Source organism: Diceros bicornis, chromosome 4 (genome assembly GCF_020826845.1).
Source record: "Diceros bicornis minor isolate mBicDic1 chromosome 4, mDicBic1.mat.cur, whole genome shotgun sequence".
Lineage (NCBI taxonomy): Eukaryota > Metazoa > Chordata > Mammalia > Perissodactyla > Rhinocerotidae > Diceros > Diceros bicornis.
This window is the reverse complement of record NC_080743.1, coordinates 35,904,615-35,917,941: the sequence shown is the minus strand read 5'-3', so window position 1 is coordinate 35,917,941 and position 13,327 is coordinate 35,904,615. Positions and strand designations below refer to the sequence as shown.

Sequence of the window (13,327 nt, the reverse complement as noted above, 5' to 3'; positions counted from 1 at the left end):
TTCTAAAGTTGTTCAGAGCAATTTGTATTTGATGAGCATTTAGGGAGCCGCTCAAGATTCCTGAGCTGGAGGACTGAAAGTGGAAACTGGGAAGCTTACTCTGTCAGTATAATACAGGGTGGCTTCTGGGGGAAGGAAGCAAAAACTCTACATAAAGAAAGATTGGGTACTGAAATATTGTGGTAAATATGTTGCCTAAACCTGTGTAAACAGAAGAGGCTATTCCACGGGGGTGTTGATAGGCCACTGTAGACTTGGATTAGGGCAGAGGCTAATTCCAGAGAACACAGGAAAGGCAGGGAGTCCCTGGCAGGTGCTCCAGATCTAGCAGGTCAAAGTCCAGTATGCAGAAGGGCCAGCAGAGGGTAATTAGGAAACCAGGTAGGGGAAATGTTTTAAAAAGGCCTGGGCAAGAGTCTGATTCAGCAGAAATTCCTTGTACTTCCTGCCTAAGTCCACAATTGTTCTGTGGTGGGCAGTAGGCGTGGGTGGGCCTGAAATGGAAGTGGCTAGAGCTGGCCATGGACTAGATGGGAAGCCAGACAGTTCCTCAAAGTGACTGCATGCAGTCATCAATGAAGTACTGGAATAGGACAGTGGGGATGGAAAAGGTGAATTTAAAAGATTTCAAAGGAATGAAGAGAATGACTTTGTGATAGGGTTTCAGGAAATGGAGGTGGCAAAGGCAATGTTTAGATTTCTAAGGATTCTGTAAGGAATTCTGACAGAAATTGGTAGTTGAGAAGAGATTTGAGTGGGAAAGATAAATGTATTTTTTTCTCTTTGTTGAATTTAAGATGCTGGTAGTTCTGCCACGGATGTGACAAGAAGCAAGCCACTGATGGCCTTTTGAAAAACTCCACAAATAGGGAGGAGTGAAGCCATGTGACTAGGAGCTATGAAATGGTTAGAAAGGAAGTGGAAGGGGCACATATAGACACATATAAGATATCTGACAACAGACACACTGAGAATAAAGCCTTTATTGTGTGGCAGAGAGAGACAGTAAAGAGGTTGCTATGATAAGAATATGTTTGAGAAGGTGAGATGAGTGGGATGTGGGGTTTTGTGGAGAAGTTATTTTTAAAAAGATTTGCTACTGATTACAGGGGAAAAAATTGGAAGAATAATGAAGGCTCATGTGAGATGTTTTCGGTCTTCATTCCTCTAAACCCTGATCATCCACAGAGAATGAGGTGAGAGAACAATTTGGGGTTAATGGAAATATCGGGAAATAAATGCTTTGAGAGATGTTTATCAGGTCAAATAATGAATAAGCGCCACAATGAAGATTTTCACAATGTTAAGACATTTCCAGTCTCCTAGCACCTCCTCTCTCCTGATGAGTTTTGCTATTTCCTGGTCCTGAGAATCATTCTCCTTTCCCTTTCATTCCTTAAGTCATCTAAAATCTATTCCAGTAACTGTTAGGTTCACAGTGTTCTTTTCAGTTCATCAAACTGATAGACACAATTCAGGTCAAGGTTTTTAAAGAGAAATTTTATTGGTAGAATTTTGATACAATTATTATTCTTTTTAAATACATCTGTGGTTAAACAAAATATATACATGAAAGTCTTCAAGTAGAAAAAATGAAATATACATTATGGACTTGTACTTAGGAAAATCATAATTGCTCCCTTTAGCATATTCAAACAAAATTACAACATAGTCTTTGAAATTTGATATTCCAACCTAGCCTTGTACTCAAACATGTGTTTAGAAATGTTTTGATGACATAATCTTCACCAAAGGAATCAAATCCAAATTCAAACTTGGCCATATGTTTAGAAACCATTCGAGACAGGGAGGTAAAGTGTTTGTAGGGATGTTTAGAATAAAATAAAAAGGGATTTGGCAATTTTTCATTCACAGTATTTCTGACATAAAGACTCATTTTCTTTATTGACCAAACTCACAAAGTTGGGGCAAAATATCACTTGGGCAGAAATATCACTGAATCTGCTGCTATTAGAGGAAGCAATGGGATTATCTGGCAAACTCTTGACAGAATACGTCTAGTTCGAAGTAGACTCTTCACTGAACCTAATTGATTCATGACATGTGATACATAAAATTCTAATGCTAAAATTCAAAATAAAGGTTTTTTTCCTCTAGTAAAAAGGAGAGGTTTTACAGTGGCAGCAACAATGAAAACAGATGAAAAATAAGTGAAGAAATATAGAGGAGCTCTACTAAAATTTAGTATTTAGAGGGGAAAAAGAGAAAAAAGATAAAAACTATCCTAGGAATACTTAAATCACTTAATGAATATGTGTTGTGTTGTTTTTATAGAAGCACCTTCAAGATATACCTCTGAAAGAATTTTGCATGATAATACATCTGAGGATAAATGAAACAGAAGACATGTTATACACAGGTCCTTAAAGTAATATGAATATGGCAATTTTTCATAAAACCAAGGGGACAATGTGGTTTCTCATTTGGCTATACCAAATAGAAAAATTCAAGTGACCCAGGTTCCACAATCCTAGTTCTGCCAAATTCTTGTTGAACAACCATGCAAAATAGATAACATCCCTATACTTCCATTGTTCAGGTATTAAAATGAATGAGTAGCTCACAGGGCTACTTGAAAGAAAATGGCCAAAGTGAATACAAAGTCACTTATTTGTGCAAAAATGCCAAAGAGAAGCTGAGATGTCTTCTGTAATAGACAGTAAATTATTGGTTTTACCTGTCCCAGACCCTTACTTTTGTATCCACTACTATCAACAATATTTACTCATTAGTTAACCAAACATTTACTGAGCATTTAAGTGTAAATTCATGCTAAGTTTGGGAATAATAGGATGGATGAGACAAAGACATTCTTCTTTTTCACAGACTTTCCAACATCATGATCAAAATTACAAATACTAAATTTTCAAAGCTCTGGGAAGTGTTCAAAGTTATATATTATTATTAAATTTAAGCATAGATTACAACTAATTATGAAATAGAGTTCTTCCCTTTGAAAAGATGTCTGTAAAGTGTAATGCTGTAAGTCAAATCCTATGTATCCCTCTCATTCAGCACAAAATTATTTGTACTTCTTGGAACACAATTCCCTAATAACTAAGTTAACGTCTCTTGGCCAGGAGTTCAGTTTCTCTTTACTCACACTGGTACTGACTATCTTTTGAGCCAGTCCCTTTTAAGCAGCTTACTTTGTGAGTGTCAAAACTTTTAACTTTTTTTTTTTTTTTTAAAAAAAGGTCTTAAAAGTGCTTAAGAGTTCTGATGCTCTTTTTAGCCTGCACAGATTAAGTTCAATGGCAGAGGTAGGAAGTAAGCATAAGAGAGCTACGAAAGAAGGAATGAGTCTAAACAATGTATATGTAACAACTATTCCCGTCTATCAATTTTGTCATGGTGATTGTTCACTGATCTTACAGAAGAGTCTGTTTAGATCTGCCAAAACTTCTTGGATCTTTAAATCATTGTAGAATGACATACATAAATCAGAAAAAGCACTGGATTGAGTCAGTGCTCTCCCATTGGCTATCCTCCAGGCGAGTCATTTCAATTCTCTGCAACAGCTTCCTCATTTGTAAAATGGGGTTAAGAATTCCTTCCTCTCAAGGATGTTAGGAGAATCAGAAGAGAAAATACACTTGAAAATGCTCTGTCAATCATAAAATCATGCAAAAATTTTTCTTTATATAAATGTGAGGATTTTAAATGTGATAGCATGAAAAAGGCCACACAAAGAGCCTGACACGTAAATACTAAATAAAGGTCAAATCCCATCCTTTTTTCCTCTATAATTTGTAGTTAGGAAATGGTGAAACAAACCAAAGATGCCCTCATCAAAAAGACTAACATCCATTTGGCCTTTAGAACCATACTTCTCTGCAAATAGTTTTTTGCTACATAAATTTTCTTTGTATTTAAGTCTGTCTTGATTCTGTGGCAGAGATCTGGTTCACTAATGCTTCTGGGGGATCATGTCTTGAAATAATCTTCTTCCGTTAATAAAACTTTTAATGCATGTTCTTCAAAGAATTAAATAATTTCCTTTTTGCCAAAGTTCTTATGAATTGGAAAATAATTTTGTTTCAAAGATGGTGACAGAAAGAAAAAAATGTTAACTTTCTCAAGGTAGTGCTTTTATAAAGAGTAGAAAGTAGCAGTTTAGCATATGGGATTCTGATAAGACTTCCCCTATTGAATTAAAAGATTTGTTTTGTTCTATACAACATTTAATGCCCAATTTTGTGTGGCTCTGAGAATAATGTTAAAAATGCAAAAGCTCTCCAGTGACTGAAAATTAAAGTAGCAAGACTGAAATGGTGTGACCTGTGAATTAGCCTGGTTTCTAAAATGTACCAGTTCATAGAATATAAACAAAAGAAAGAAACTAAGCAATCCTTAAACTGGATTTAGCCTTGGCAATTAACAGAAAAATTCACTCACAAGTTAAAAGTATCCAATGCACAGATGTCATCATTTTTTTAAAAATCAGGAACTGTTTTCACAAGAGTAAAAAAGTAAAAAAGGGTAAAAAAATTAATTATATCTTCCATAAAGACTATGGAAATAATATTCTAAAATTAGATATGAAAAATAAGACAATAAAACTCCATTTATAAAGTGCCTTAATGTACCAAAAATGGAGGTCAGATGTTCTTTATTTACAAATGCTTTTTGTTGCATTTACAGAAAGGCAAATATTACACTTGAGAGGCAGCACAGTAGAGGAGAAAACACTCTTGACTTGGAGTCAGAAGACCCGGATGCTAGTCTTGGCTTTGCCACTAATTATCTCTGTGACCCTGAATAAATGGCAGCTTTTCTGGGTTTCAATTTTCTCATCTGTAAAATGAGAGGTAGAACAAGACTGCTTCTGGGGGGCCAGCCCGTGGCATAGCGGTTAAGTGCACGCGCTCCGCTGCTGGCCGCCGGGGTTCGGATCCCGGGCGCGCACTGACGCACCGCTTGTCAGGCCATGCTGTGGCGGCATCCCACATAAAGTGGAGGAAGATGGGCACAGATGTTAGCCCAGGGCTAGTCTTCCTCAGCAAAAAGAGGAGGATTGGCATGCATGTTAGCTCAGGGCTGATCTTCCTCACAAAAAAAAAAAAAAAGAAGAACAAGACTGCTTCTAAGGACAATCCCCTTAGATGTAAAATTCCATGTTAAGCAATGCAATATTTTTGTTCTTAAATCCCAGCATCGTATAAGAGGATGCTACCATATTAATAATCTCTATAAAACTGATTATTCCATAGTAGGAAAAAACATTATAGAACTCCGATCAACCAACTGCATTTGGAGTCAATGATTTGGCTACTTTGCAAAGGTGAACAAAAGTCACAGTATTTTGGTTACTGGTGTATATGCGGAGGCTTTGAAGAATGCTGAAGCATTCCGGATACAAGGGAAATCACAACGCCAATAACATCTGTTCCTACTTTCCTATGCCTCTGCAGAAGCCGGTGTGGGAATGCCAGGGTGAGGAACACTGAGCTACAGATAAACGAGATACTGTCCTTCACAAAGGTGCAGGGAGTCAGCAAAATAAGGAAGTCGTACATAAGTTAAGCCCTTCATCTTGATTAATATAATCTAGATTTAAAAACACAAAACTAGTATAGGTATATTTCTGTTTGGAGAAGTTTACTTGGCAAGGTAAACTTTGAGAAATACAAATTTGTTCTCTAGAGAATATTTTGGTTTTTAAAATATTAGCAAATTTATACTCAGATACTTAGCGATTGTTTTCCCCCGAGAGTGAGCCCAACAATAGGGACATCCTAAATTTATTTTATAACAATAACCAGGTAGTATTTCTCAGTGAAATTATCTAATTTGGCCAAACATCAGTGCCAAGAACACTGATAAGACAAAGTATTTCCTAAGAGAAAAAAGTTGCTTTCTCATACTAAATTTTTACTGCTGCACACACAGGTTTAAGGACATTTAATTAAACCATAAATGTTAATGCCAATCTGCTAAATGATATGACCAGGCAATCTCTCATAACAGGTGCAAAAGTAGAGTTTCATATTGGTCTAATACTCTATGCTCTGCCTTATCAAAGAAAAAACATACTCATACATTAGTGTATTGAGAATACAGTTAAATAACGTGATGCATATTTTGACAAAAACTTCAGTGAAAGGCAAAATTCGATCTTCAAAACGCACTGGGAAATTTTATAAGCCAGTGCAAATATTATCTCCGTATGTGAAATATCAGTACAATTACACATAATTAACTTTTAAAGGCACACATCTAAAGTTCCTGCCTTCATCCAGATCTGTTATTTCCCATAACAGGCAAAACTCACAGACGGTCTCAGGCTTCCCTCAGGCTTGGTAGTGGATGCAAACTTCCAAATGACTACTTGCACTTATCACGAAAGAGCAGTACCATTATCATTTTCTCTTATACTTTCCCTCCTAAAACATCTCAACAATTGTTTCAGTTGAACACATTCTACTGCAGGAATTCTTAGCTTCAGAACTGCCTAGTAGTGAGAAAAAACGTTTTGAAAATACTACTTAAAAAAGGAGACTGTCGACAGTTCATGGCAATCTGCAGCAGTTCAGAAAAGCATGAAGCAAGTAGTCTACTTTTCCTAATACAGTATAGTCCACTAATTGTAGGTCAGAAACAGAGAAAAAGACACTCTAAAACTTAGACAAAAGCAACAGCAATTTCTGCCACATCAGTGAAAAGATGCTTATTTTTGATCTACATCTGAAACAACCGTTTTCATCCTGCAGGATTTTCTCCCCAACAATTTCAATGTTTTAAACTTAAAAGGGAATATACATTGTGATGAAATAAAGTACAATGGGAAAATGCCTATCCAGATCAATATTTCTTCATAAAACACAAAGAATATTTGAGTGTTTAAGCACTTATCTCAAATTGCAATTTTATTTTTCAAATACACAAGAACCTAGAAATCAACTCATTTATTAACTTCCAAGATACCTGTGTTAGGAAGACTTCTATCTTACTACATTTGCTCCGTACCTTCAATAGTTCAAACTCAAGAAAATGCTGCTCTAGGATTTCTGAAGGCAATTGTATTTATGTAATGCTTGCACAGGAAAACAAATTGTATGAGGTGGCATTTAAAGAATAAAAATGCAAAATAATATTGTCACAAGCATTTCTGCCTTCATTCTACATTGCCTGTTTCTTTCATTAATAAAATTCATAAAAATGGCAAGGAAGATACAGGAAAGTTTATCATAGACAACACAGTAGCTTTTATAGAAATTTGGAACTTAGCAGATGTTTCAAGTAAATCAAAACATTCGTCTATATAACAGATACATTTGCGAAGTTTTGAAAACATAGCCCACAAAATAATTTAATGTGATAATTGAATTTGATTTAAAAAGCAAAATAACACCTTTTATTTTTTGATGAGATAAAGCAATAAAAGGAAAATTTTCATATATCTAAACCTATGCTGGGAAGTACACAAAAAGACAAAATCTGTATACATGACTAACAAAGAGTCTTATTTTGTACAGATTACAGAATACCCATTAAAAAAAAACATACATGACCTTTGAGAGTATGTTTCTATGCTGGCAAATACATTTTCTGATACAAAGGCACTTTGAAAACCCAATATGGTTTGGTTCATAAGTTTGCAAGGTACAAACAATTTTACAAACATATGATTATACCGAAGAACGTCAACAATTGTGACATTACATATAAAACAGATTTCCATTTCTTTTTTTTTTTTAAATAACACTGGTTTTGTGGGAATGAAAGAGTGGTTTCCAGCAGCTTCAGTGAAGACATTCCAGATGACGGGAGGCCCACAATCTGAATTTCTTACTGGCTAGGATGAGGGGTAGGAGTGAGGGCATTGGAAATGAAAAAAAAGAAACAAATAAACGAAAAACACCACCCCGGAACAAAACTAGAAGCCTCAGAAATCAAAATAGTTTGGAAGGAAGAGCACAAAAGACAAGACCAAAAGTCCAGGAGAGATCCTCTGAATTCTGATCCCTTAGCTGTGAACTCCCTGCAGAGCACAAACGGCTGACTCTACTAGGTCTACTTGGTGCTTGGGAGCTGTAGTGACGATTTCTCTCTTTTAATAAGCTAGGTACAATGTTTGGGATTGTACAGTACCAGAAAACTTAGGTCCCCAAAAATGTATAGTTTCTTTTCATTCATTACATGGCCGCAAAGTCAATCTGTACATAAAGTTGTCTCACTCCAGCCTGAAAATTTAAAACAAACAAAAAAATTAGACAATCAAACAAGCCAACAATAGACTATATATTTCAGAAAAGTTGTAGAAAAAAATATCATTTTTTTTTAACAGAATGAATTATTTTTCTCTTCTACCTCTGGGAAATAATTCATTTTTCATCATCAAGTGCCAGTAATTTTATTTTAGAAACAAGTATATTTGTAAGTTGCAAAAAAGATTCTCCTTTACCTCTCCAAAAGAAAGCCAGACTACTAATTACATGCTCTGTCCAAGTGAATTTTGGAAAAATGAGGTTACCCATCTACCATTATCCTGCTAGAGAACACCACAGTGCCTGACTAGTTAAAATCATAAATCAATCCAATCTAAATCTTCCTGTGATAAACGATTAGTAAATAAGTATAACCATCTATTGGTTATTTATTTACTATTGGTTATTTAATTACTTTACACTCCAACTCCTCTCTTCAATTTTGGATATGATCTTGCTTCTCAAGGACACTGCTCTCAAAACTGCCCCCATCTCTCCTGTATTATCAATTTTTCTATATTTGCTGTCTACAATTCCTTTTCTCTCTTGAACCCATTTCAACCAAATGGCTTCTGCCGCCTACTACTTTGCAAAGCTGTTTGTCAAGGTCACCTCTAAGTTGCTCAGAGCAGGCTCCATTCTCAGTCCTCATCTTAGCATGTAATCTATCAGCAAGGACAAAGGTGATCACTTCCTCCTACTGAAACACTTTTTCTCCCTCTTGGTTTCCAGAGAATACTCACTGGTTGCCCTTTTACCTCACTTATCAATCTTTCTCAATTTCCTTTGCTGGTTCTTCCTCCTATCTTTGAACGCGAAACACTGAAATCCCCAAGGGCTCAGTCCTCAGATCCCTTCTTTTTCCACACTTGTTCTCTAGATGATCTCATCTAGTATCCAGACTTGCAGTACCATCTCTATGCTCACACCTCCCACATTTGTATTTCTGGACTGGAACCCATCCACCACCTACTTGACAGTTCTACTTGGATATCTGACAGGCATTACAACACAGCCAAATTGAACACTGTTCCTCCCCTTGAACCTGTTGATTCTATGTCTTCTACAGCTCAATTCCATCCCTAGTGTTGCAACTTAAAGACCTTTCTTTCCCTCACATCCAACCCATTAGCAAAACCTCTTTGCCTTACCTTCAAAATAACACAAACCCAAAATTTGACCCCTTTACATCACCTCCATCGCTACCACCCTGGCCCGAGCCACTATCATCTCTTGTCTAGATTTTGCAGTGGCTGCTGATCTTGTTTTCATGCTTCTACCTTTACCCTCCTTTGGTCTATTTCCAGCAGAGCAACTACAGTGACGTCACTCCATCACTCAAACCCCACAACTGCTTATCTTCCTTATCCTTACAATGGCCTACAAAGCCCTCCCATGACCTGGAGCCTGATTACTCCTCCCCCTTTGTTCACTCTGCTCCAGCCACACTGGCCCTTCTGCCTGGAACAATGTTCCTGGAGACAGCCACATGACATACTCCCTCTCTTGTCTCATCTCTACTCAGATGTCAGTGAAGCCTACCCTGATCACACTATATGAAATGCATTCAATTCATTCATCTAACAAATATCTTCTGTGCATCTATTGTATTCCAGGCACTGTTCTGTCCCCTGGGAATACAACAGTGAACAAAACAGATAAAAAATATCCTTGCCCTCACGGAGTTTATATGCAATGGGGAGCTAGGGAGGAGGGGAGATGATAAACAAAAGCAAGTAAATATAGTATGTCAGATGATTATATAAGAGCTATGGAAAACAACAAAGCTTGGCGCAAGAGATGGGAAATGCCTCAGCACTGCTGATCTCCCCGCCCTGCTCTCCCTTACCCATAACCCTTATCACCTTTGATATAAAACTTCCCTATTTGCTGTGTTGCTGTGTTGATTGCGGCTCTCCCATTATAATGCAATGTTTCTAAGATAAAGGATTTTGTCTGTTTTTTCACTGCTGACTCCCAGAACCTCAAGTAGTGCCCAGGACACAGGAAGTGATCAATTAATATTTGCTGGATGAACTGAAATTCTACTAATTTCTATCTTTCAAATAAAAATGATTTTTAAAATTAAAGCATACAGTTACAATAAGCACTTTCTTGTCAGTACCATAGAATGAAAGGTAAATTAGAATATTTAAGAGAAAGGAAAAAACCAGAGTGGGGGATAAAATATTAACACTACCTTCTTACAGTAATTTCTGGGCTCCTCAAAGCATTACTTTCTAGCATGGCCTTTTTTGTAGCATTCAGTTTGGAGGCTCTGCACAAAACTAATGAATGCGTAAGAGAAGTCAGGAGATACTCTAACGGAATACAAAGCTGGAAGAGACCCTAGAAGCTTACCAGCACAGAAAACGTTTTAGAATTTTTGCTTCATTAAAAAAAAAAAATCCTTGCTGTGGTAAAGTTCAAGCTCTCTGAAAATACATTTAATAGCACTTTCTCCTTAAAGAGGTTTGTGGCAGAAAAAAGAACTTAATATCGGTATGATTTGAGCTAAAAATTAAAACCAGATCTCACTTTTTCTCATTTTAAAAGTGTTGATAAATATCAACCCTACTTATCTCACAGAATTCTTATATATCCATCCAATATTTGACAAATATTTAATAAACCCTTGCTACATACCAGGCACTATTGTAAGAATCATGTGTGAATATATGAGAAAGGATTTCATATGCTATAAACGCAAATTATTATGATTTATTACAACTATATTTGATTTACTCAACCCAGATGGCTCCTGAAATAACTATACTTAGGAACTCTTCTGCAAAATTCTTGTATATCTAACCTGAAGAGAAAACAACTATTGCCTAAATAAACTGGCTTAATTTCTTTTCTCTTTTAACAAAATTGTTCATGAAAGCAAAATGGGCAAAAATAAGTTTGCCTCCTGTTATTATCTCTGCCACTTTCCTAACACCCAGCCCTAATACAGTGAAGATGGTAATAAGAAATGAGGTAGCCCAAGGCAATAAAAAGAAAGAGGAGAAACAAAGAGGCTAGGTAAATTGATCTTTGCATAATCATGAGTTAAATTCTCAAGCTGATATCTTTCCCCTGAGGGGCTACAGCTTTACACAAAAGCTCAGTCTAACAGAAAAAGTCATTTTGCTTCATCCATCTGTCCTGAGGAGGACAGCTTTCAGTTTTCCAGCTTCCCATTTTCCTTTCTGAATTTCCTTCAAAGTAGGGAGACAAGCGGAATTTCCAAAGAATCCTATATAGTAAGTTGCCTAGTCCCTGAATACAAACTAGGTTTTCTATAAAGTTTATTCACACCACAAAGTCATGACCAATGATCCAGCAGATCAAAACAGGCCTCAGTTCCACCAAATATTCTACCACTGGGATGACACTACGAATCAGAGGCTGGCTGGGGGTTGTCCTTAAAAAGTAAAAAACATATAATACTCATTGTGTCATATCCTGAGAATAATGTATACACCATAATTCAGTCAACCCTTTTTTAAACTGAAAAGACAGCTATTTTTACACATGTGCTCCTAAGAAAATAAATGTTAACCTAGTGCCATACACTTAGAATATCCTCAATAATATTCATTGTTGTGGAAAGGAAAACAAATCAGAAGTGAAAAATAAACAGGAATATGGCTATAGAAAATTATTGGTTTGTTTGTATTCTCCACCAATTCTCAAAAACTACAGAAATTTTCTACTTCAGTTTTTGACTGAATATATAATATTAATATTTATCCCTTTAAAATGAAATCTTGAAAAACTGCTTTACGCTTACACGTGAAAACTAAATCATCTCAGAATTAGTGAAATAGTGAGTGAATATGACAAAATTACAAGTCAAGAACAATAACCTGGGTCTGGATTCCTTTTTCTGTAAATTGAGAGTAATACCACCTGTCTTGTGAGGATATCACAGTGCTTGGCACACGGTGGGCTCTCCATAAATGCTAGCTGCTGCTGCTGTTATTATTTCCACCACTATCAACCAACCAATGAACACTTAAACCTTGTGAGTCAATTAAAAACAACAAATCTAGGGATTTGTTGGCCTCATATCAACCAGCTGTTCACTTCAACCAGCTCAGGAGGCTGCGTTCGCGTGGACATCAAGTACATGTGATGAAGTAAGAAGACGGGAAGTCGGATGAGGAAAAGTTGCAGAGCTGGCAAGCAAAATCAACACTTATAAAAGATTAAAACCCTCTACAACCAGCAAAACAAATGGAAAGGGTGGGAAAACAGCTGGCCACCTGGACAGGGGCAGATAGCTTCTCCTCCTCCCTACTCTCAGCCTCCAGCAGACATAACAAGGTTGGCTGAGGTGTGTGGTCAGAGACAGGAAGGGATTCGGAAGGCAGGAGAGCGGAGGAGGTGCAAGTTTCTGAAACTTGGGGAACTCTGGTTTGGGCTTGTGAAGAGACTGTTTGGTTCCTTCTGGGTATCAGTGTTAACTTGTATTTTGGGGCTAGAGAATAGAACACAAAAAGCTAAAGCAGGAAACTGGGGGTTTAGGACTGAATAGACATAACAGAAACAGGCAGAAGAGTAGAAAAGATGGAAGAAGTCAAGGTAGAAGTTCTATCCCGGAGTAAACAGTATGCGTTAGGCTTCACTGTTTTTTGTGCTTTGTGGAACTGACGAGGTAATGAACCCCAAACATATTCTAGATTTTTCTTCAAACATTATTTCTAACAAAACAAAAATGTATTAAAAAAATTAACACATTATAATCAGCCAGTTAAAAAAAAGAAACAAAATGTTAAATTGCCTTCCTAATCCAGTATCCCACTTTCTCTTCCTGTTCATATACTAGACATAAAAAGTAAGTTTTCTATTTCATCGATTCCCAAATGATAACCCATTTTTAAAAAGTTAGTGCAAGGGAAGAAAAGGAGAGGGGACTTTTTGTACGCCAACAGAGAACAGTGAAGTTTAGAAACTGGATTATCATTTAACTAACAATTCCAAAGGAATCTAAGTACTGAAGAGACTTCCACCAATTCAGTTGTGTTACCCTATATTTGTGCATAGCAAGCCAACTGCTTTAGCCATTAAAGATTAATTAATAACTATGGAAAATGAGAATAAAAAGG

General features: G+C 36.5%; 1 protein-coding gene and 1 long non-coding RNA gene across 3 annotated transcripts in view; one reads left to right on the top strand and one right to left on the bottom strand.

The window, feature by feature from the left end:
• The first annotated feature begins 490 nt into the window (after positions 1–490).
• LOC131404212 (uncharacterized) overlaps positions 491–13,327 on the top strand; it is a 43,638-nt gene continuing 30,801 nt past the window's right edge. The window contains exon 1 of the long non-coding RNA XR_009219749.1: positions 491–1,196. This is a non-coding gene — a long non-coding RNA (uncharacterized LOC131404212). The remainder of the gene's footprint in view (positions 1,197–13,327) is intronic.
• SLC30A7 (solute carrier family 30 member 7) overlaps positions 6,856–13,327 on the bottom strand; it is an 81,073-nt gene continuing 74,601 nt past the window's right edge. For both annotated transcript variants that reach the window (XM_058538644.1, XM_058538643.1), the window contains one exon: positions 6,856–8,207. In XM_058538644.1, coding sequence (XP_058394627.1) covers positions 8,160–8,207 — 48 coding nt within the window. In that variant the 3' untranslated portion in view covers positions 6,856–8,159. The remainder of the gene's footprint in view (positions 8,208–13,327) is intronic.